Raw genomic sequence first — 25,132 nt, forward strand, 5'->3', positions numbered from 1 at the left:
GTGATAAATAGTATATACAATATATTTCAAATGCGGCAAAAGTGAATAAGTAGAATAGAAACGTACATTATTTCTTGATATCTTTATGGTTTTTCACATATGCTACAAGATCCTATGTGAATTAATCTGCGATCAGAAGCTTTGTGTAGACATAGAAGGGCGCGTCGACGTTTCGACCCCGTGTACTGCGCAAAATATAATAAGCGTCACGGCAGGTCTTCCTCAGGACAGTGCAGATGGGTATACAGCCCAAGCGCAGATTTTGGTTGATGTCTGCGGGCGAGGAGGTTTTCTCAGTCAAAGTTGTAGTCCTGGTGAATCAGGAGGTGGCCTTGAAGATTTTTGAGGTAAAAGTAAGATGTCGTCAATAAATTTGGGGTTTTAAGCCAGTTGCATCATTTACGCGATCTGTAGTTCAGCACGTCTTAGAGCTGACAAGACGTGCTGAACTACAGATCGCGTAAATGATGCGATGGGGTGTGTAATATGACTTATTATCCTGAAAGTAGTCCCATATGAATTTCCGTAGGTTCTCGCATTAGTCTGTTGTGGATCAAATACCTGGAGAAGAACCAACGGCTATATTTCTGGGGGATCTGCCCAATCGCTGCTAAGAAATACCAGTGTGTGGTCTGAGAGCCTTATAGGGTAGAACATGGCTGATTGTAAGGCTAGACCCAGGGGATTGCTCACAAAAACATAATCTAGATGAGAAGCTGTGATGTGAATGGGGAAAGTGAGTAGTCCCGATCATTCAAGTGTAGTTTACGCCAAGCATCTAGTAAACCAAAATCAACGAAAGCCTATTTCAACACCATAGGGAAGTGTCCTGTAACAGAATGGTGGAAATGGATGCTATCCAGCCGCGAGTAAACGCTATGTAAAAAATGATGCTTAATTGATGATGCTCAGTGACCTATTTCCATAGTTTTTGTCTCTTGGCGGGGAAGGTTAGCCAAGTTAAGGTTGTGAGGAACATGGTCTAAGGTGAATTTTTTTCTTCAGTAACATTCCACCACCCCACCTTAGCAAACCAGCAATTTCATGCTTGTGCCATGTTCTCCCCATTGACCCACAAACCCTTCCCCTCCCATCATCTGCATTTTGTCCCCATTTGTAAGCCTGACCCCCCCCCCCCCCTCCATGTACCAGTACATCAAAGAAAACAAATCCCTATTGAAACCATACACCTGAAAGTTCTTTCAGATATAACATTATCAACAACACAATACCTCTTCTTCGGAGTGATAGTATTGCTTCATAGGAAACTTGTGTTTTGGTTCCTTGTCAGTTCATGCTGGAAGTGATGATGCATGATCCAGTTCCTCTCCCTTAATAAGTGAAAAACATTCTACTCTGTACCATAAAAAAACTGCAACAAAGGGGCTGCGATGCAGCGTACATGTGGTGTAGGCCATATGCGTTTATCAGCGTTCTACACTTACTTTCACCGTAGTGTTAATGTTATCTCGTGCAAGAGGATGGAACCATCTGATGTCTTTTATCTTCAAGCACAGGGAATGATGTGGGGCAAATTTAATTTTGTCTTCCTTTGCCGATTTAGGAGTAATGTCAAGACGAGAATGCTATCTTAGACACAGTCTTCTATTTTGAGCACTTATTTGTGCAAATATATGTGAGCATCAATCACCCTCTGCTTGGTAATTCGGTCTACTGTTGGAAAACTAACTTTGTAATGCCTCTTCATCTTATAATCCATTATCCCAAAATAAAGCTCTCATGCTGCTATTTGGTATAGTAAATCCATCCATGTAATTGTCTGTGTAATGCTGGTATATATGTCATGTTAAATCGGTGTGTATCTGCGCTTAATAATATTTATGGCTTTGATTTCAGGGGACCATGTAGCAACTGTATGCGATGGATCGTGCAATACACAATTGCTTATAAATATCACCATGGATAAATGTAAACATGTTGGGCGGTTGCGGCTTGCCCAAGACCACTCTATCTTGAACCCTCAGAAGTGGCATTGTGTGGATTGCAATACAACAGAGTCAGTTTGGGCATGCCTTGGGTGTTCACATGTCGCATGCGGACGATATCTTGAAGAGCATGCACTCAAGCACTTTAAGGAAAGTGAGCATCCTGTAGCATTGGAAGTCAATGACCTCTATGTATTCTGTTACCTTTGTGATGACTACGTGCTCAATGATAATGCCACAGGAGACCTTAAACTATTACGAAGTACACTGAGTGCTATTAAGAGTCAGAATTATGATTGCACAACTCGTTCTGGGAGGACTTTGCGGTCTATGGCAGCAAATGAAGACACCTACCCCTCAAACGGTGGTGCCCAAGCTCAGCTTCAAAATGAAGACCGAATGTTCACTGCTCTTTGGCACCGGCGGCATGCACTAATGGGGCGAGTATTTAGATCTTGGTTTGAAAAAACGACACCCGGTAAACTAAGGTTGGAGGAAGAGAGGCGTATTCAAGAGGCAGAGTTAAAAAAGGAGGAGAACCGTCAACGTCGGAAGGAGCTAAAGCGGCAGTTGAAGGCAGAGTTTGAGAACACTCCCCCAAGAAAAAGCTCACGTTTGCAAAAGGGAACACATTCAGTCTCCAGCAAAGCGCTGTCTATCTCAAAGACTGCACACAAGAAACCCTCTGCACCTTCAAAACCAGCAACTACTTCTAAATCCGATGAGGTACGGTTAAAAAAAATTGGTGACTCTCCAAGTAAACGAAGGCCAACTGTGACCCCTGGTGTAACGGGCCTTAGAAACTTGGGAAATACTTGCTACATGAACTCCATTCTGCAGATTTTAAGTCACTTAAATGTGTTCAGAGAATGTTTTCTGCAGCTTGACCTCAACCGGACTCAGGAGTTGCTACCATCCACAGCCAATCAGAAAACCATAGTCAGTAAAAAAAACTTATCCAGCAAACGACCTCAAGTCCTGCATAGCATCCATTCAAAAGGGAAGCATGACCAAGTGAAATTGTCTGTAGTAAGAAGGCCTAGCCTTTCATCCGGATTGAGTGGTGGAGCCTCAAAAAGAAGAAATATGGAACTTATTCAGCCCAAGGAACCAAGCTCAAAACACATTTCTCTTTGTCATGAACTTCACACCTTGTTTCAAGTGATGTGGTCTGGCAAATGGGCCTTGGTATCTCCCTTTGCCATGCTTCACTCAGTATGGCGGTTGATCCCAGCATTTCGAGGATATGCCCAACAAGATGCTCAGGAATTCCTTTGCGAGCTTTTAGATAAAGTACAGCAAGAGCTGGAGACCGCTGGGGCCAGATACCAAGCTATCATCCCAAGTTCTCAAAAGAAGCTCATCACGCAGGTTCTGAATGTGGTCAATACCATTTTTCAAGGCCGGCTCCTGAGTCAGGTATGTCTGCCGATCTAAATCTACAATTGCTTTATTTATTCTACACTTGATCTCCTGTATCCTATAATTGCATAGTTGATGCTACATTCGCTCAAGTATAAATTTAGTTTCTCAGTAACCTGATTGTTTTTGTGTAGATCTGCTTTACACTAAAGTATATTTATTTCTTAAGGATTATTTTCTGTTCCTCCTAATTATTTCCTATACCTATGGTAACTACCAACCAAGAGAACCAATATTTTTTCCTTACTAATGTTATAACATTTTGAACTATCAAATACAAACCTAGTTGTATTGAAAAGGATAAATGCATGCATACATTCCATTCATTGGTGTTCACTACTTTTGCATTAAAATCAGACATGTACGCCTGTTTATTTTTTAACACCATTCTCTAAAGTGGGAGCTTTTGAATAAATTAACTCTGTGAATTGAAGACTTTACAGTATTTACATTTTTGAAGCAGTTTTTGGCAGCAGTATTGTTTTGACCCTTAGAGCAGGATTGTACTACAGCCTTTATCCGTACACCTGTCTTGATTTTTCAACAAGTATTTGATTGCATTTCTGTGGTTTGTGGCTTCATATAAAAGGTATTCAGTTCTATGTGTAGCATTTTATCACATTAGTGGTATTAAGTTCATTGCAGTATTTCTTAGCTAACGTACCTAATTTTCTGATCAATGCTCATTATAAACATTTACAGTATAAAACTTGCTAGGAATTCCAAGTGACTCGATTAAGTTTTGATAGTCAAGACCTTTATTTTTCACATTATGCAGCAATTGGTAAAATTGTGCTTTTGGGAGGGAGGGGGGGGGGGGGGGTAAATTTCCACTGAGAAGTACGTCAGTTTATAAACAATACATTTAAAACTAGCATTGAAAATGCAACGGGTCTCGCCCTCGTTTAAGTAATTCTCTTTGTAATTGGGTGGCTTTTTAGCTTTGCTTTTATTAGTGTTTTTCAAACTTTAATGTACATAACATGCATATGTATGCATATATGTGTATGTATGCAGTTATATTTGTATTTAAATAGATATGCAGGTGTGTGTATGAATATATATATATATATATATCTATCCACCAATTCTCCCCTCAACCGAAGGAAGCAGAGCACACACAGGACTTCAGTTCAAGGTGCTTTTAATTCTCCAATTGGCTTTGCATGACGCGTTTCGCTACAATAGCTTTCTCAAATGCTGCCAAATTTCACGGTTCTCCCGCCCTCCCTTTAAACTGCCTGCCTCATTGTGATTGGTTGAGGCAGTGCTGTCGTCATGCCACCGGGAAGAGCCGAGCCCAGGAGTCCAGGTCCAAGCCGAGCAGACATCAGAGTAAGTACTTGCCCCAGTGGGCGGTGTCTGCTCCCGTTTCCCCATGGCCGCCTAGTTCGTGAAGGCTTCGATATGGAAATGAGCGGGATAGCACTGTCCTGGGTCCTACCATATATATATATATATACACATTTCACTCATAAAAAAACCAATGAAATTCCCCCGTTCTAGTTAGTGCAGGCAACTATAACTCACGCGACCGCAATCCTCTGCTGATGACGTCAGATATTACATCACTGTATTTAGACACTTATTTACCCATGTCTTCTTCCATTCATGTTTAGCTATACGTATATTACATTTTTTTTTCTTCAGAAAGACACATATGTCATCAGTGATGTAATATCTGACGTCATCAGCAGAGGATTGCTGTCGCGTGAGTTATAGTTGCCTGCACTAACTATAACGGGGGAATTTCATTGGTTTTTTATGAGTGAAATGTCCAGCTAACTATAACATGTGTGAAACCTATGGTTTTTTCAGGGAATTTGCAAGGTTTTTTAAATGCTAATTCCCAACTATAACGTGTGTGAAACCTATGGTTTTTTTTCAGTGAATTTGTACGGTTTTTTAAACGCAAATTTTTTTGGGAGATTTTTGGTAAACCTATGTATAAAATAATATATGTACTATATCCTGCATTATGGAATGTTTTTTTTAATGCATTTTTTTTCCGTGCGCGTACGGTAAACTGACGCTCCGCACGTCATAAGTACAGCGCGCTTACATGATACGTACGTGACGTACGCGTACACGCTGAAGCAACGTCGCGGTTACGCAGGGGCGTGTAATGCGCATGCGCGAATGTGTCTTACGTACGCGCTCCGTAAGCGTCACGTTCGCGCATGCGTACTTTTTTTCGAGCGCGTACCGTAAGCTTACGGAGCGCGCACGGTAGGTCATGTGATCCACAAAGAACACTTTTCATTGGTTGAAACTACTTTCAGTTCCAGAAACTTCCCACACCACACCCATTCCCCTCATTACTGCTTGAGATCCCCTAGGAGAAGGAGCTGAATTGACATTGAGATACAATGGCAGAACAGCAGACCTCTTCTGAGAGTGAGGCTATCAGCACCACCATCATCCAGAGAAGGAGGAAACAAAAGAATTCTTTTGTATGGGAGTATTTTACTTTTCCAGAGGGGGGGAAAAAGGTCAATGCTCCATTGGTCACTTGCACACTTTGTGACCGTGTTTTATCTAGCGGAAATCCAAGGAAGAAGTATTCCTTTGGAAATCACTCTATGATGAGGCACCTTAGGGATAGACATCCCAGGACCATTGCTTGACATACTGGAGAAAACTCTTCAGTAAGTCACCAGAGCCCAACCTCAGAAGCTCAGCCGAGTACATCATCGGCAGCTCAGCTGAGCCCTTCCTCTGAGGTGGGAGCATCACCTTCTTCTGCTCCTCTGGACGTTAACCCTCGATTTGGGAGGGTTGTAATGAGGTGTATAACGTGTTCTGGTCTTATTGTTTTTGGGGAGACCAGTGTTCCCCTTATTAACAATAAGATAGACCAGCACGTTTGTAGACACTCCTAATATTCCCATTCTTTCTTTCCTCCATCCCTGTATGAACCCAACGGCTCTTTTAAGAGCCAACCGTACCTCACAATTTTTTTTATTTTTTTTGAATTTTTTTTTTGCCGTGCGCGCACTGTACGCGTAATTACGCGAAGTTCGCAGAATTTTTCCTCGCGGAATTTCCCCGTTTACGCCGTGCGCGTACGCTGCGCGCATTGGGTTTTTTTTTTTTTTTTTTTTTTTTGAAAAAAAATTAAAATTCCTTTTTTGCCCTTGGGGGTCCTTCTGAGACCCCCTGACAAAGGCTAGGGGGTCAGGAACTGTCCAGCCTGCCCCCTTTTCACGTTATCCACCTTTGTTTTTCACCCCCTCAGACTGCGAGAGACAAAATGGCGGCAGACACTTCCTGGTTTCGACCTATTCGAATGTTTACTTTGATCTAACAACCAATCAGAATCGCGCACGGCACCGTACGCGTACGGTAAGCTTACCGTAAGCGCACGGAGCGCGCCCATAGATATATATATATTGATTTAAATGCTATTTTCTCAGGAAATACTGAACAGATTTACACAAGACCTTCAAAAGGCACATCCCTGACCTGAGGGCTACCTCTCTGCCAAATTTCACATAATTCTGTTCAGCCGTTCGGGCTGTAGCTCGGACTAAAGGTCCTATGGAAAAATGCATGGGGAAAATGCGTTTTGGGACCCCCCTTTTTTTTTTCAGCCCCCGCTTGACGAATCCCCCCCCGAGACTTTCAGGGTAGGAGCGGAGCGTAGCGCCCCATTAGTTTTGAAAAATTCGCGAGGATTCGTCAATCGGCGCCAAAGTTATTCAAAATAGAATTTTCAGATATTCCTATGGAAACACTGTCCTAACTATAACTATCTACTGGCGACCGCCAGTAGATAATATATATATATTGTATATATATATTTGTGGAGAGAGAGTAGTAGAGGGTAGTAACAAAACTGAAGTTCAGACCAGTGCACTGCACAGCGGCGTAATGTGCACTGCATGACGCCGAGGATGTCTGGGTGCACTGCACAATTAACTGAACCGAGGTTCAGACCAGTGCACTGCAGTGGCGCAATGTGCACTGCATGACGACGAGGTGGTCTGGGTGCACTGCATACGCTTAACAGAACTGAGGTTCAGACTAATGCACTGCACAGTGGCGTCACGAAAACGAATGCCCCTGCAGATTGCGATGAAGCCTACCCCCCATATCTCACAGCTCTTCATTGGCCTTGGGCTGAATGGGGTCCCTCGGGGGTGGAGGTGCTGCTGAAGGGTCACACCAATAACACGATTAGTGTTGAGTGCACTGAGGCGAGAAGGGCTGTGATTGTGCACTGCGCAGCTGTTAGCATAGCACGGCACACTGCACAGTGGTGAGCTTGGCTAGAGTGAGGTGCATAGTAACGACCATGGCTATACCGCGCTGCACAGTGAGAAGGGCATCGAACAGACATGGCGCTATTTGTGCAAACTAATGAACAGCGCTAGGCTCGGGAGCTATACTTCGTGATGGTGGTGCATTAAATGCCCGTTGGGCATTAAAATGAAAACCGCTGGAAAAGATACGCTTGTGTGCGTGCGCATTGAAAGGACCCCCCTGTCTGGCATTAAAATGAAACAGCCGGAGAACAAAGTGCTGTAAAAGCTAACACTTAGCTTGAAACATACAATCCAAAGCTAAACAATTTAATATGGATACGTTTGTGTGTGCACATTTAAAGGAAAACCGACGGAAAACAAAGCGCCGTGAAGTAAAGCTTACAGCAAACGAAAGGGCTAGTTGAAGCTGCTGCGATAACCAATGCATGCGATGTCTTAAAAAAAAAAAAAAAAGAAGTGCACCAAGTTTCAAATAAACCTGCTGCCGGTAAGAGATCCAATCCCGCAGGGCGTGGATAAAAGTAGACAAGGTGGCAACAAGCAGTGAGTGACATGCCTTCAGTGCAATCATTGCACTGCCTTTGGCATAGTTTGTGATGCCAAACAACACACACGAATCACAACTGAAGGCGGAGCTGGGACAAGGCTTCTGGAATCGGGTCGATTCCAAGAAGCCTCGTATGACTAGGGCAGCGCATGCGCTGCCTACGTCAGGCCGAGGCCTAAAAAAAAGAGTATAAACAAATATTGTGCATTCTTAGCTTGAATCCAAAGCTTCAACATATTTCAGACGTTTTACAAACCCATTAGTTGCAAACATTGCAAGGTAGTGTTTTTTTTTTTTTTTTTTTAACCTCTGATGCAGGCTTTTTGGATTGATGTGGCCCTTGCTGACAGTGTTCTCCAGCGTCTTTATTCTTGCATGTCATTTTGATTACTGCAGTTGATTTAATAGTGCTTTCTTTCTTTTGCCTACAAAGCCATTCACACTGACCCTGTCTAACTTTTAAAGTTCAGTTCTGTCTCTATGAATAATACCTATTGAAACTGTATCTACCCATGCCTTCTTTTAAGATTTGTTAAGTCTTTGTTCCTCAGTAGTCATGCCTTCGTTTGAGAACCTAAAATGCACTCACTCTGAGGCTATTGTACTCCACAGATGTCTCCACAATACGTTTTGGGCCCTAGCCTGTTATGGGTACTTGGCCCACCCACACAAGTGAGGTACCATTTTTATCGGGAGACCTGGGGAAACAATGGGTGGTAGGAAATTTTAATGAGCCCGGTAATCGCATAACTTTTTCACACACATTTGAGACAAATGGTGTTTTGTCAGCAAAATGTGCAGTTTGCAAGGGATTCTGGGTAAGAAAACTTTGGGGGGAGCATGCAAGCCATACCTCCCTGGACTCCCCCGGGTCTCTAGTTTTCAGAAATCTGTGGATTTGGTAGGTCTCCCTAAATGGCCGCGAGCCCGCGGCCAAAGAACCAGGTCTTTATCCACTCTGGCAGCCCCACCCATGAATTTTTAAAGTTTTTTTGGTTATACTCCCTGTACCTAGTGGCTTTCTGCCCCCCCCGTGGGTGCAGATAAGGGGCTATTGCCCTCATCTGCCTCCCGGGGGACGGGGCAGAAAGACTGCAGCCATTTTTTTCAGGTGGGGGCATTGGCATGCCCATTCTGGGCAGCCCCCACCCCACGTATTATAAAAAAAAAAAAAAAAAATCCCTGGTGATTTGAGCTTTCTCCCCTTCCCAACGATACCTCTCCCATTTGTTTCAGTGCTCGTGGGCTGAGCTAGTCCCACAAGGACCGAAACGGTGAAACTGAAACTAAGTTTGTTTTCCCTGTAATGATGACAGCACGCTATGCAATGGTTCCGTCATGAGCGCACTTGTGCTAATGGAAGGGGTTATAACCAGAAGGCCTCATATTCCTTTGTTCCTATTATAGGTTGTATTCATCAACATTAATCGTGCTATGGTTTTCACTGTGAGTCTGTATACAAACATTAAAATAAATATCAATAATAAAAACAAATACAATAGAAAAAAGTTGTCCTACTCATTGGCTTATCCTTTAGAGTATTTAGACTTGTTACATAATGCACTTTGTGGCTTTCAGTGAGGTTGTCACTTGCCTAGCCATTTCTGCTGATGATAGTCTTGTTGCATCTTCCTCTAATGACTGTCTTTCGGGAGGGACCTATAATAACTTCCATTCATTTAGACAATTTATTCAACTTCTAATCAAATGAATCTCTTGTGTTCATTTATTTTTTGCTGTTAATTTAGTTGGTTTCAGAAACACTGTCTCCGATAAATTACAATGCCACTTTTTGGGGTGGGGGGGTGGTGGAGGGATAGGAGGGTGTAAAACGTATTTTGCGCACAACGGTTTTAATAATTAATCTTAATCCTCTACATATGTTTTAATTTCAGCTTCTCCAAAGTGTATATTCAAATTGTCATGTATTGATTTTCTTAAAGTTTTGTTTTAATGATGAGCCTTTCAGTGAATCCTTAAAGGCTCCTAATCTATTTTTGGCTTTTTCTGCTGAAAATGACTACCTCATCTTGGTTTGTCATAATTTGCTGAAGTTTCTCGAAGTTATTTTCATTATGTATTCTGTTGATGTCTGTAATTCCTTATATTAATTATCCATGTGCTGTGTTGAGTACCTGTGCTAAGCAGTTGCTGTCACCTCATGCTTTAACATCTCATAAATCTCGGTCGTTTCACTCATTTGTTGCATTCTCTAGTTTGCTTTAGTTTACCATTCCCTCTTAATTTAGCGCTGGATGATTAATTAACTTACTGGAAATGTGGCCTAAAGACGTAAACCACCAATTAAAAAACAGAATTATAGACTGCACAAAGTGTTCAGGATAGACTTAGTCTTCATAGCAAGCACAGTGGCTTGCCAAAGGGTTTAAAAAGTGTATTCAGCAGATTATTTTTTTAATTATTATTATCATCAACATTATAATTGCTATTCATCTTATTAATATTATCATTGTCAATATTCGTGCTATTAATAGTTTTATTATTATTGCTGTTGGTATTCATATTAATGATGCTAGTAATATTTTCTCGAGAAACCCATGTATGTGTAGGGACCATGGGTGTATGATACTTTTAAAGGAACAATGTTCCCTACTGGGAAACAATTGATCATGAATAACGGAAGTGAATTTAGTTATGGCACTATTTTATTATGTAAAATTAAAATCACCAAGCTTATTAACAATCCTAGTGGTCGGTAATGCCAAAAGAACAGACATTTTAATGTGTTCAGGCAAACAGAAGTTACAAATCTAAACCAAAAAAAACATTTGTCACCATTCATATAAATACGGAGCAGCCATATTAATCAATCCTTTAATTTGTAAAGCGCACTACATACCCGCGAGGGTCTTAAGGCGCTGGGGGGGGGGGGGGGGGTGCTGCTACTGATCGAACTGCCAGGTCTTGCGTATCCTCATGAAGGTCAGCAGGTCTTGGGTCTGTTGTAGGCTCAGTGGAAGGGTGATCCATGTCTTGGTGGCGAGGTGGGAGAAGGATCTCCCGCTGGTGGTTGTTCTTCGGATGCACAGGACGGTGGCAAGTGAGAGGTCGGCGGAGAGTAGCTGGCGGTTGGGGTTGTAGGAGAGCCGTCTGTTGAGGTAGGCTGGGCCGGTCTTGTGGAGTGCTTTGTGTGTGTGGATGAGGAGCTTAAAGGATATCCTCTTGTTGATGGGGATCCAGTGCAGGTTTCTAAAGTGGGGGGTGTTGTGGCCGTGTCGTGGTACTTCGAGGAGCAGTCGTGCTGAGGCGTTTTGGATGCGTTGTAGTTGTTTGAGCTTGGTCGGTGCTCTCGCGTAGAGGGTGTTTCCGTAGTAGTCTGCTGATGATGAGGGCCTGGGTGACTGTCTTTCATGTATCTGTCGGGATCCATCTGTAGATCATGCGGAGGGTTTTGAAGCAGGAGGAGGAGACGGCGTTGACTTGCTTGGTCATTGAGAGCGTTGAGTCGAGGATGATTCCCAGGTTGCGTGCGTGGTCGGTGGGTGACGGGGCTGCCCCCAGTGCCGTCCGCCACCAGGAGTCGTCCCAGGCTGAAGGGTTGGAGCAGAGGATGAGGACCTCCGTCTTGTCAGAGTTCAGCTTCAGACGGCTGATCTTCATCCAGTCGGCGACGCCCTTCATTCCTTCGTGGAGGTTGGCTTTGGCGGTGATGGGGTTCTTGGTGAGGGAGAGGATCAGTTGAGTGTCGTCGACGTAGGAGATTATGTTGAGGCCGGGCAACGTGTGTGAGCGGGGCCATGTAAATGTTGAACAGTGTCGGGCTGAGGGAGGATCCCTGGGGTACGCTGCAGATGATCTCGGAGGCTTTGCAACGGAATGGGGGGGGGGAGGCAGACGTTCTGGGTTCTGCCAGAGAGGAAGGGGGTGGTCCATTCCAGAGCCTTGTCTTGGATCCCTGCGGCGTGGAGGTATGCGTGTAGTGTGCGGTGGCAGACTATGTCGAAGGTGGTGGAGCGGTCTAGGAGGATGAGTGCTGCGGTCTCACGGTTGTCCAGCAGGGTCCTGATGTTGGTGGCGGCGATGAGGGCAGTCTCGGTGCTGTGGTTTGTGCAGAACCCTGACTGGGAAGGGTCCATGATTCTGTTTTCTTCTAGGTATCTGGTTAGCTGTCTGACGATTTTCTCGATGACCTTGGCTGGGAAGGGGAGCAGTGAGATGGGCCGGAAGTTCTTGAGGTCTCTTGGGTCTGCCTTAGGTTTTTTGAGTAGGGCGTTTATCTCTGCGTGTTTCCAGCTCTCTGGGAAGGTCGCGGTCTCGAGGGAGAGGTTGATGACGTTTCGCAGGTGGGGTGCGTTGGAGCTGCTTGCTTTGTTGAAGACGTGGTGCGGGAATGGGTCTGACGGAGGCCTGGAGTGGATTGTGCTCATGGTCTTGATGGTGTCATCGCTCACGCTGGCCCAGGCTAGCAGAGTCGTGTTTGATGGTGTGCAGAGGGTCCGTTGTGTTGCTGTCTGTTGGGGCTGTCTGGGTGTTGAAGCTGTCGTGGATGTCTGCTATCTTGCGGTGGAAGAAGGTAGCGAGGGAGTCGCACAGGGCTTGCGACGGCGGGATGTAGTTGGAGCTGGGGTTGGAGAGTTCCTTCACGATGTTGAAGAGCTCCTTGCTATTGTGTGCGATATTGTCGAGGCGGTCTTTGAAGGAGGTCCTCTTGGCCACCCTGATGAGGTGGTGGTGGTTGCGGATGGTGACCTTGTGCGCTGCGTGGCCGTCCGGAGTTTGTTCACTGTGCCATTCCTTCTCTAGTTTCCGGCAGGCTTGCTTGGAGGCAAGGAGTTCTGGGGTGAACCAGCTGGCCCTCTTGCTGGGGTCTCTGTGGGGGGGTTTCTTCAGCGGGGCGAGGGTGTTGGTACAGTCCTCGATCCAGCGTCTGAGGCTGTGGGCAGCGTCGTCTATGTTGGAGGGTTCGGTGGGTGGGCTGAGAGCGAGGTTTGCATGTAGTTGGTCTTTGGTGATTTTGCTCCAGCAGCGGCGGGGGATCTGTTGGGTGCGGTGGTGTGTGGTGGGTTTCTGGAGGGCGAAGTGGATGCAGCGGTAATCGGTCCAGAGGAGTTCGGTGGTGTGGCTTACAGGGACGTTGCGGCTTGAGGAGAAGCCTGGGTCAAGCGTGTGGCCGGCGGAGTGGGTGGGCGTTGTGACGAGTTGCTTCAGTCCGAGGTTTGCAAGGTTAATCGATAAGGGTTGTGGAGTTGTTGTCCTTGTTGTTCTCAAGGTGAAAGTTCAGGTCTCCGAGGAGGATGTAGTCGGTGGAGGTCAGGGCGTGCGTGCTGATTAAGTCAGTGATGGAGTCGCTGAACTGTGGAAGGGGTCCAGGGGTTCGGTAGACGAGGGTGCCTCTGAGGGTGGAGTTAGGGTCTGTGCGGATCTGGAAGTGCATGTGTTCGGCGGTGATGAGCGTGTCGTCTGTGCGTCGTCGGTGCTAGTCTGGACCCTGATGCTGTTCCTGTGGACGATGGTGATTCCGACTCCGTTGGTGTGGTCTACACGGGTGATCTTGTAGCCGTCTTGGATGGCTATGGCGTTTTCGGGTGCGGAGCAGCCGTTCAGCCAGGTCAGGAAGGCGACGTCCGAGGATGTTGTGTTGAGCAGGTCCCAGTGTTCGGCATGTTTGCATGCGGAGCGGGTGTTCAGTGGTATGCATCGGAGGTGGTTGGGGGTCTATCTTGGCGGGTGGTTCGTCGGCTCTGAGGCTGGTGTAGCTGCAGTTCCGGCAGGTGAAGGGACCGTGTGTGTTTCGGGGTGGCCTTGAAGCAGGTGTGGGTCCGTCCGGAGTTGAGAGCGTGCAGAGTGCTGGCGTCGTAGTGGTGGCGGGGGCTAGGGGTTCTGGCGCGGTCCAGGCGCGGACGGGCACAGACTGGCTTGCCTTAGGCTCGCCATATCAGTTGAAGAGCACCGCAAAAGGTCTGCATGCAAAGTCAGCGACATTTCGATTTTCCAGTTGTGAGGATCACCTCAGGACACCCCACTCTCCATAAAATTCTCCAATACATACACCCTAGTTAGCGGTGCAGTGCAACAGGGCAGTGGCACAAGTGTCTTTGTGCAAACGTGTTAGCATGCATTTATGTAAAATAAAAATAAATCTTTTACCAGTGGTTGTCTTGCCCATGCGGGGAAACTATCATAGTTTCTCGTTTTATGCACATTTATTAAATGAACAGACCTCCATCTATAAAGTAATAAGTAGTTAAATAAGTTTTTCTTGGTTCAAATCCTTTTATTGGAAGAATCAAAAGCAAACCGGTGTAGAGCAAAATGTTACTATTGATAGAATAGCTTCACTGTATAGCTTTACACAGAAGCAGTTAGCTTAGTTCTTAACTAAACCCAAGTTACACATTTTGGTGACCTGGCTAATTAAAGCAATTAAATAGCAACAACTAGGGTAGGATAGTGTATCAAATCAAAATATTGTATCAATTGCCTAATTTGTTTAATTTGCACTTTCTGACCACCTTGAATAATTTATTACTTGATATATTGTAGCTGCTGAAATGAAAGCATTCTTCCACAAACTCGCTTTCTGTAAACAGGCCCATAAATCTTATTTTTTTGTTACATTTGCTTTGCATTCAAACACAAAGGTCAAATGTAAGGCTGTGTCTTCCGGAATGCTTGGTGTTTATTTTTCTTTCTCTGATTTCAAAGTGAGAGGATTTGTGTTACAATCATATTGGCTAATTGGGGTCTGTTTGAAGAAGTGTACAGATGTTATTTTTTTATCTAGCACACACTGAAATTTAGATGTCTGTAAATAAACTGTGCTGACTATCAATTCAATATATTGGGTAATGACATTTCCACACATTATTGTATGTGCGCTGTGTACTTTAATTAGCAAAACTGTATGTGAGTTCACATATAATGGTCATTTCAATTGAAGAGGTGTTGTCTGTAATGGCAGTACGGAGCAAAACCAAAGGGGATGATTGACGAAGTGTTGAACATTGCAAGCACTCACCCCCAGTCAACTGATCTGGGTTTAATCCATCATTCTTTAGCTCACTCTGCCACCCCAGTTCAGACATGGCCATATGCAAATCAGTCTGACCCTGTGCCTCATGGGAACAGTGCAGCCCTAACTGCCAAGCCATGTCTTCCCTGGACCGGTAACAAGCATCCTGGGACCGGTTTCGGGTTTGTAACCCTCATCAGCTAGGCTATCTTGAATCCAGTGGCAAAGTGAGCAAGGGATCCACGTCTGGGCATACCCCGCCAACTTAGGGCGAACAAAGCAAAACCTTATTATCATGTTACATTTGCTTTGCATTAAAACACAAAGGTCAAATGTAAGGCCGTGTCTTTCGGAGAGCATGGTGTTTATTTTTCTTTCTCTGACTTCAAAGTGAGAGGATTTGTGTGACAATCATATTGGCAAATGGGGGTCTGCTTTAAGTGTACAGATGTTATTTATTTTTCCTAGCACACAACGAAATTTAGATGTCTGTAAATAAACTGTGCTGACTCAACTCAATATATTGGGTGATGACATTTCCACACATTACTGTATGTGCGCTGTATACTTTTATCAGCAAAACTGTAAGTGAGTTCACATATAATGGTAATTTCAATTGAAGAGGTGTTGTCTGTAATGGCAGTATGCCACCATACCATGCATACTTCACGTTGCCCCACCACGCCAGTGCCCTCTACTCTGCACCACTCCATACTATGCCACTCCATGTCACTGCACTCTTCTCTCTGCCACTCCACTCTACACCACTCCGTGCCAATGCACTGTACCCCACACTACTCTATCATACGTCACTACAGTCTTCGTCACTGTACTCTATACCACTCCATGCCACTCTGCTCTCCTACAATCTGGCACTATATTCTCTCCCTTCTACGCCACTGTAATCTACTCTGCACCACTGCACTCTACTCTGAAAGTCTTTCTAAGCCGCTGCACCGCTATACTCTATTCTGCAGCACTCTGCCAATGCACTCTACACCACTTTACTCAAAACCAATGCACTTGATGCCAATCTGCTATGCACTCTATGCCATTGTACTGTCATTGCATTCAACGCCACTCTACTAAAAACTCCTGCACTCTGACCGTATACTCTGCCACTGAGCTCCTCGCCCTTGAGCTCTGCATCTCTCGCCACGCCCTTGAGCTCTGCATCTCTCGCCACGCCCTTGAGCTCTGCATCTCTCGCCACGCCCTTGAGCTCTGCATCTCTCGCCACGCCCTTGAGCTCTGCATCTCTCGCCACGCCCTTGAGCTCTGCATCTCTCGCCACGCCCTTGAGCTCTGCATCTCTCGCCGCGCCCCTGTGCTCAGCGTCGCTAAAACGACTCTGCTACTGTTTCACTCAGCGGCACTAAACTCAAATCCAATACTGTGTCGCTGCAGTCAAAACCAATACACACTACACCACTGCACTGTACGCCACTCTGTTCCACTCGCCCTTAAACTTAAATCCAGTATACTGCGCCTCTGCACCCTTTCGCCACTCGGCAGCACTAAACTCAAATCCAATACACTGCGCCACTGCAGTTAAAACCAATACACAGTACACCACTGCACTGTACGCCACTCTTCCACTCAGCTGCATTAAACTCCAATCCAATGCACTCCGGCACTGTACGCCACTCTGTTCCACTTGGCGGCACTAAACTCTGGTCCAATGCACTGCGCCACTACAGTCAATACCAATACACTCTACTTCACTGTACCCCAGTCTACTCTACACCATTGCACTCTGTCACTTTACCCTGCACCACTGTATGCCACTGCACTTGACACCAGTGCACTTGGCTCCACTCTGTCACTGCGCTTTGACACTACTCTGCATGACTGCACTCTATGGCCCTCTACTGCAATCTATGCCACTGCACCAAACTACTCTGTGCCCATGCACTCTACCCCAATGCACCACTCTGCTCTATGCCAATGCAGTCTGCACCACTACTCTACTCCAGTGCAGTCTAAACCACTACTCCAGTGCAGTCCACACCACTCTACTGTATGCCAGTGTGCTCTACATCACTATACGCCAACGTATCCTACAGCACTGCACCACTCTACGCCAATGCACTCTGCGTCGCTCTGCGTCGTTCTGCTCTGCGTCGTTCTGCTCTGCGTCGTTCTGCTCTGCGTCGTTCTGCTCTGCGTCGTTCTGCTCTGCGTCGTTCTGCTCTGCGTCGTTCTGCTCTGCGTCGTTCTGCTCTGCGTCGTTCTGCTCTGCGTCGTTCTGCTCTGCGTCGTTCTGCTCTGCGTCGTTCTGCTCTGCGTCGTTCTGCTCTGCGTCGTTCTGCTCTGCGTCGTTCTGCTCTGCGTCGCTCTGCTCTGCGTCGCTCTGCTCTGCGCCCTCTGCCGCTCTGCTCTGCGTCGCTCTGCTCTGCGTCCCTCTGCCGCTCTGCTCTGCGTCCCTCTGCCGCTCTGCTCTGCGTCCCTCTGCCGCTCTGCTCTGCGTCCCTCTGCCGCTCTGCGTCCCTCTGCCGCTCTGCGTCCCTCTGCCGCTCTGCGTCCCTCTGCCGCTCTGCGTCCCACGCCACACTGTTCTGCATCGCTCTGCTCTGCATCCTACGCCGCCCTGCTCTGCATCGCTCTGCTCTGCATCCTACGCCGCCCTGCTCTGCATCGCCCTGCGCCGCGTCCTACGCCACTCTGCTCTGCATCGCCCTGCGCCGCGTCCTACGCCACTCTGTTCTGCATCGCCCTGCGCCGCGTCCTACGCCACTCTGTTCTGCATCGCCCTGCGCCGCTCTGCATCACTCTGCGCCGCGTCCTACGCCACTCTGCTCTGCATCACTCTGCGCCGCTCTGCATCACTCTGCGCCGCTCTGCATCACTCTGCGCCGCTCTGCATCACTCTGCGCCGCTCTGCATCACTCTGCGCCGCTCTGCATCACTCTGCGCCGCTCTGCATCACTCTGCGCCGCTCTGCATCACTCTGCGCCGCTCTGCATCACTCTGCGCCGCTCTGCATCACTCTGCGCCGCTCTGCATCACTCTGCGCCGCGTCCTACGCCGCTCTGCGCCGCGTCCTACGCCGCTCTGCGCCGCGTCCTACGCCGCTCTGCGCCGCGTCCTACGCCGCTCTGCGCCGCGTCCTACGCCGCTCTGCGCCGCGTCCTACGCCGCTCTGCGCCGCGTCCTACGCCGCTCTGCGCCGCGTCCTACGCCACTCTGCGCCGCGTCCTACGCCACTCTGCGCCGCGTCCTACGCCACTCTGCGCCGCGTCCTACGCCACTCTGCGCCGCGTCCTACGCCACTCTGCGCCGCGTCCTACGCCACTCTGCGCCGCGTCCTGCGCCACTCTGCGCCGCGTCCTGCGCCGCGTCCTACGCCACTCTGTTCTGCATCACTCTGCGCCGCATCCTACGCCACTCTGTTCTGCATCACTCTGCGCCGCATCCTACGCCACTCTGTTCTGCATCACTCTGCTCCGCATCCTACGCCACTCTGTTCTGCATCACTCTGCTCCGCATCCTACGCCACTCTGTTCTGCATCACTCTGCTCCGCATCCTACGCCACTCTGTTCTGCATCACTCTGCTCCGCATCCTACGCCACTCTGTTCTGCATCACTCTGCTCCGCATCCTACGCCACTCTGTTCTGCATCACTACTCTGCTTCACTCTACTCTGCATACTACGCCACACTGCTCTGCATCACTCTGCTCTGCATCCTACGCCACACTGCTCTGCATCCCTCTGCTCTGCATCCTACGCCACACTGCTCTGCATCCCTCTGCTCTGCATCCTACGCCACACTGCTCTGCATCCCTCTGCTCTGCATCCTACGCCACACTGCTCTGCATCCCTCTGCTCTGCATCCTACGCCACACTGTTCTGCATCACTCTACTCTGCATACTACGCCGCTCTGCGCCGCTCTGCTCTGCGTCACTCTACTCTGCATACTACGCCGCTCTGCTCTGCGTCACTCTACTCTGCATACTACGCCGCTCTGCGCTGCGCCACTCTGCTCTGCGTCACTCTACTCTGCATACTACGCCACACTGTTCTGCGTCGCTCTGCTCTGCGTCGCTCTGCTCTGCTCTGCGTCGCTCTGCGTCGCTCTGCTCTGCGTCGCTCTGCGTCGCTCTGCTCTGCGTCGCTCTGCGTCGCTCTGCTCTGCTCTGCGTCGCTCTGCGTCGCTCTGCTCTGCGTACTACGTCGCTCTGCGTACTACGTCGCTCTGCGTACTACGTCGCTCTGCGTCGCTCTACTCTGCATACTACGCCACACTGCTCTGCGTCGCTCTGCTCTGCGTCGCTCTGCTCTGCATACTACGCCACACTGCTCTGCGTCGCTCTGCTCTGCATACTACGCCACACTGTTCTGCATCCCTCTACTCTGCTTCACTCTACTCTGCATACTACGCCACACTGTTCTGCATCACTCTACTCTGCTTCACTCTACTCTGCATACTACGCCACACTGTTCTGCATCACTCTACTCTGCATACTACGCCACTCTGCTCTGCGTCTCTCTGCTCTGCGTCTCTCTGCTCTGCGTCTCTCTGCTCTGCGTCTCTCTGCTCTGCGTCTCTCTGCTCTGCGTCTCTCTGCTCTGCGTCTCTCTGCTCTGCGTCTCTCTGCTCTGCGTCGCTCTGCTCTGCGTCGCTCTGCTCTGCGTCGCTCTGCGTCGCTCTGCTCTGCGTCGCTCTGCTCTGCGTCGCTCTGCTCTGCGTCGCTCTGCTCTGCATCCTATGCCACACTGCTCTGCGTCGCTCTGCTCTGCATCCTATGCCACACTGCTCTGCATCACTCTGCTCTGCATCCTACGCCACACTGCTCTGCATCACTCTGCTCTGCATCCTACGCCACACTGCTCTGCATCACTCTGCTCTGCATCCTACGCCACACTGCTCTGCATCACTCTGCTCTGCATCCTACGCCACACTGCTCTGCATCCCTCTGCTCTGCATCCTACGCCACACTGCTCTGCATCCCTCTGCTCTGCATCCTACGCCACACTGCTCTGCATCCCTCTGCTCTGCATCCTACGCCACACTGCTCTGCATCCCTCTGCTCTGCATCCTACGCCACACTGCTCTGCATCCCTCTGCTCTGCATCCTACGCCACACTGCTCTGCATCCCTCTGCTCTGCATCCTACGCCACACTGCTCTGCATCCCTCTGCTCTGCATCCTACGCCACACTGCTCTGCATCCCTCTGCTCTGCATCCTACGCCACACTGCTCTGCATCCCTCTGCTCTGCATCCTACGCCACACTGCTCTGCATCCCTCTGCTCTGCATCCTACGCCACACTGCTCTGCATCATTCCACTCTACGCCACTGTACTCCACTCCAGTGCACTCTGAGCCACTCTAATCTCACTGGAGCACTGCACGCTGCTCTATGCCTCTGCAGTCTACACCACTCTATACCGCTGCACTCTGTACCAATACTCACTACACCACTTTAATCAAAACCAATACACTCCACTGCATTCTAAACCACTCTACCACAGCCTTTTTGCATGTTCCTCTTATTTGTCACACTCCTAACTATTACATTTGCTAAATTAGCACGTTATTTATTGCATGGTGTCATATTGGGTGCTTGCGGAACCAGTTCACAGTAATCTTATTCTCAGTCACCTGTATTAATTATCCTGTTCCCCATACAGTTATGGGCCAAAGTCTGCACCTATAACGTTAGTCAGCTACAAGCAGAACGTTCTCACTGATGAAGAGTGTTAAGTGGGTTAACTTGCCTACACTGTGTGCCGAATGTTCCAAACCTCTGGCCCTTCTCTCTTTTGGTCCGGGCAAAGGCCAAAAGACCCTTAGGGGCATTTCATCGCCAAACCATTTCTACCTGACCACTATGTGTTGTGGAGCAATAACTCATCCACTTTAACACCGCCTTTTTGCTTTAACCATATCCATATCCTTACTTTTCCAGTTCAAATAAACTCTTTGCAGGATAGGAGATAATTTTAACTTTTCACTACTGTCCTCATCCAGCCTCCCTCCTAGTGGAAAACAAAGTCACTCAGAGAATGGAATACTCAAGTGATAGATCCAATGATGACACTATCCACCAAAGCACAGGAGCCGAGATAATATACACTGTAAATTGTGAAAGTGTGTTTGAGGGTCTCGGACAGTCTCCCCGAAACTCTTGCACATTGACACATGTGATTCGTTCTCCCCCTACAGATTACTACCCCCGGAAGCTTTATGAATCTTTGCTTTTCTCTCCATTGGTTAGTCACAGAGTACGTTTGATTGCGGGAGCCAAACCTGCATTCAGTAAGGTTGCAAAGTGTACCAATAGCAGAAAGAAGAAATGTGTGCTGAGCTGGGGAGGTTGAAGAATGATGGGCTCATTAGAGTTTTGAGGTAACGGGATGGCTAGCTCCAGGGCCGCAGCTAGGAAATCTAATGGGAGTTTAAGGTTATGCATTGCCTTGAGAGAGCTGAACAAGAATGCGATTGACTGGTATCCCAAGTCCAATATCTATGAAATGCTGACATTGAGAGGGGCAAAGTTTTTCTCTACATTGATCTCGCCGCAGTGTACCATCAGATTAGACTGGAGGAAATATCTCGATTTGACTGCATTCATGGTACATTTAGATATGCTAGGCTGCCTTTTGGATTTGTTTTTGACCGCATCTGTTTTTCAGAGAGCCTTGGAAATAATATTTCTTGGAAGATTCAAGAGCATGAGAATCTAACAAGATGACATTCTAGTGTTTAGGAGGAATATTCATGAGCATGATGTCTGAATGAGGCCTGCATTGAAGAGACGGTGTGACCTTAACCTCGCAATCTGATTAGAAAAATGTAAATTCAGAGGTAAATCCATAAATTATTTGGGTCATGCCATCACTGGTGAAGGGATTGTTCCTAAACAGTATTTGGTCAACACCATAGGAAATATGAATTCACCCTTGAATAAGGAAGAGTTAATGCAGTATCTGGGCATGGCTAAATATTATAAGTTTATTCAGAACTTAGCTGAACTTAATGGTAATATGAGGAATTTGCTTAAGAAGGGCATAGATTTTGTTTGGAATTCTGTGCGTGAAACGGAATTTATAGACCTGTAAAGTAGATTGTCTAGTCCCTAAATTAAAAAATGTTGATACCATGATGAAGTCCATTCTTACGACTGATGCCAGTATGAAAGGCTTGGGTGCTGTAGTCCAACAAGATGGACCGGATTAAGAAAGAACAATCCTGTTTTATCTCATGTTGTGGGAAAGGAGCAGAAATAAGCTATTTTGTTAAAGAAAGAGGAGCATTGGCTGTGTTCTTGGTCAGCCCTCATTTCAAAGACTTCACCCCATAAAACCTTCTTGAGCTTTCTTACAACCATCAACCATTGTATGAGAGATTTAAAAAAAAAAAAGGCATAGATTCGGTATCTGACAGGATTAAGAAAGTGGGTGGTGTCTCTACAGCAGTGTTATTTTGATGTGAAAAATTCCAGGGATGGGGAGCAAAGTGGCTGATGCTTTGTCCGATTGGTCTCCACTGAAGTGAATTGTCAAAATAGGGACACAAAATACGAAGTGGAGGGTAAATTTGTGAGACTGGAGATGAGATCATTTCTGAAGAAAGATGGTGGTGCGAATTGCAGTTGGATAAAGTTTTGCACGAGGTGATGGATTTAATGTGTTGTTTGGAAGTCTAAGGAAGAAGAAAGTGAGCAGTGTAAGAGGTTTTGGTAGGTGAAGGATGAACTATCGTGAACAGTGGTTTAATGTTTAGGGGCACAAGATTGATTCTTCCTAGCAAACTTAGAGAAGAACTGATGGTCTTATCTCATAGTGGTCATCCAGTTCTGTATAAAACAAGAGACTACATTCAACCACCTCGAGAAATCGAGCCAAGCCTGAGCATGGCAGGTGCTCCTGTGTGAGAGGCTTGATCCTTAGTGGGTGATGAGAGGAGGCAGAACTGCTTGAGCTCCCTTACCTCCAAACCTGCCGATGCGCAAAGTGTGGGCTCCTAAGGTAATGGTTCCCTTTTCTATTTGAAAGACACTTTGACTAAGACCCTGACTGCTTCAACTCATTCCCATTCTTAAGTTTATTTACCCTGTTTATCATTGTTCTGTTCATTTGTTCATACTTCACAACTATTACATCTTTTCTCTTGTAAAGCGCTGCAGTTCCCCTGGGCCATATTTACGCTTTATAAAATTACAAGTACATTATCAGTTGACACTCTAATAATGCTACAGTTTGTTCCCTTGTCCCTCTCCTATCTCATCAGTTGGATCTCTCTGGCACTTCATTGCGGGGATGAGGCTGACAAGGTCTTCTTACCCAATACTTCTTGCCACCAGCGGCCCCAAGGCATTGAATTATGATGGTAATTCCAGGCCTTCTGAAATTAGAATATTCTGTTCCTTGTCTGTATCTTTAAAGGTATGACATCCCATCTTAGCATGCCATGTTTTGATAATTATTAAATATAGCACTTAAAACGCTGTTACCAAGGTTTAGAAGCGCTATAAGTATCAAGGGGTTTTACTACCCAGTTTAATTAATACTGATGAATTCGCAGACTGGAGCAGTTTGCACGATTGCAGTTGCTGTCACCACGCTGTGTCATTTGGTCTTTCCGGATTGGTTCTAATCTTGGTTTTTTTGTCCTTAAACACCTTCAACCACAGATCAGCAGTAATTACTTTTGCTGTACACCCCAGGAGCGAATTGGTATGGCAACAATCAAGCTGAACGGATACCTCTGTGATAAACTAAGACTTGTCATGTCTCTCAGTTTCACTAATCTATATTCAGCACTTTCATTTGTAGTCCAGCAAATGCGTTGTTTTTTGTGGGTGCTTGGTTCCAATATATTCCCGCCTGCTGCTCTTTGCGGTCCCTCCCGCTCACCACCTTACCTTAATAGCAGGGAGAAGGTGTGTCATGGCACTCCTGTGGCTGAATGCCATATATTACGCAGATAAGCTATGCTCAGCCCGTACCACACGGCTGCCTCTGTTCTTCCAAGAAGCTTGCAGACACCGCTTTAAACTTTCACAGCCGAAATAGCGATGCGTCTGAGATTACAGAGGCTGTCAGTGGTCGAGGCGCTAGCCTAATGCACTTCCTGCCGTCTGAGTTTTTGTCTCTGTCCTCAAAATAGCATGTTAGTATAAATTCCACATATACAGATGCAGGGTATTATTAATCCCATAATTTAATATATTTGATTTTAACCTTTTTGTCTAATCGAACGAATGCCCGAGTATCTCAGCTGACATGAAAACAATTCGTGAGTCATTTCTTGTGTACATCCTGTTATTGTAATTTAAATTATGTCTGTGGAAGAATTACTGTAGCAAGTGTTTTACACACACAGCCTGGCTCAGACCGGTCACATGCTGACAATTCCTTAGGAGGGTTTTAGGGGTTCGTGAAACCAGTGGGACCTAAAGGTCCAGCTAGAATCAGTTTCTGAAGGACAAAAACACCGAACCTCCTCCCATAATTGATGGGGGCGGGCTGAAGCGGTTTACCTGCTGAATTTAAGTTGCATCACTGCTGGTCACTGTTATTTCGCATTGTTCAGCTTTACATAGCCTCTCTTTCCGCTGTCCGTGTTGTCTGCCATGCTCCGTCTCACCACCAGTAATGTTCCCCCACACTGAACCAGGTTTCTCAGAGCTGGGGTGGAGGGGTTCTCACTCACCTACTAGGTGACAGTGTTTCATGCTGCAGGCAAGAATATGTAAATTTAGCTGCTAGTTATGACTCTGGTAGAGCCTGCCCAGCCGATCAGCCTTCACAGAGATGTATGTGATCCATTAAGTAGGACAACGATATTTTTCACGGTGCAGCAAAATAGCAACATGCGTTAGGCAATGCTAACGCTAACAGCCACCATTTAGCTATTAGATGTATGCAGCAGTATTTTCTTAATTCAGTCAAGAAAAAAAAACATACATTGCATGGAGTAGCAGATGTTGGGATATGGTTAACTTTAAATTTGCTCGCACATCAAC

General features: G+C 46.9%; 1 protein-coding gene across 2 annotated transcripts in view; it reads left to right on the forward strand.

Annotated features, from left to right (window-relative positions):
- Nucleotides 1-25,132, forward strand: part of USP44 (ubiquitin specific peptidase 44) — a 243,494-nt gene that overhangs the window by 5,230 nt on the left and 213,132 nt on the right. For both annotated transcript variants that reach the window (XM_085653378.1, XM_085653379.1), the window contains exon 2: nucleotides 1,858-3,365. In XM_085653378.1, coding sequence (XP_085509504.1) covers nucleotides 1,920-3,365 — 1,446 coding nt within the window. In that variant the 5' untranslated portion in view covers nucleotides 1,858-1,919. The remainder of the gene's footprint in view (nucleotides 1-1,857; nucleotides 3,366-25,132) is intronic.

The sequence above is a fragment of the Triturus cristatus genome, chromosome 4_1 (genome assembly GCF_964204655.1).
Source record: "Triturus cristatus chromosome 4_1, aTriCri1.1, whole genome shotgun sequence".
Classification (NCBI taxonomy): Eukaryota; Metazoa; Chordata; class Amphibia; order Caudata; family Salamandridae; genus Triturus; species Triturus cristatus.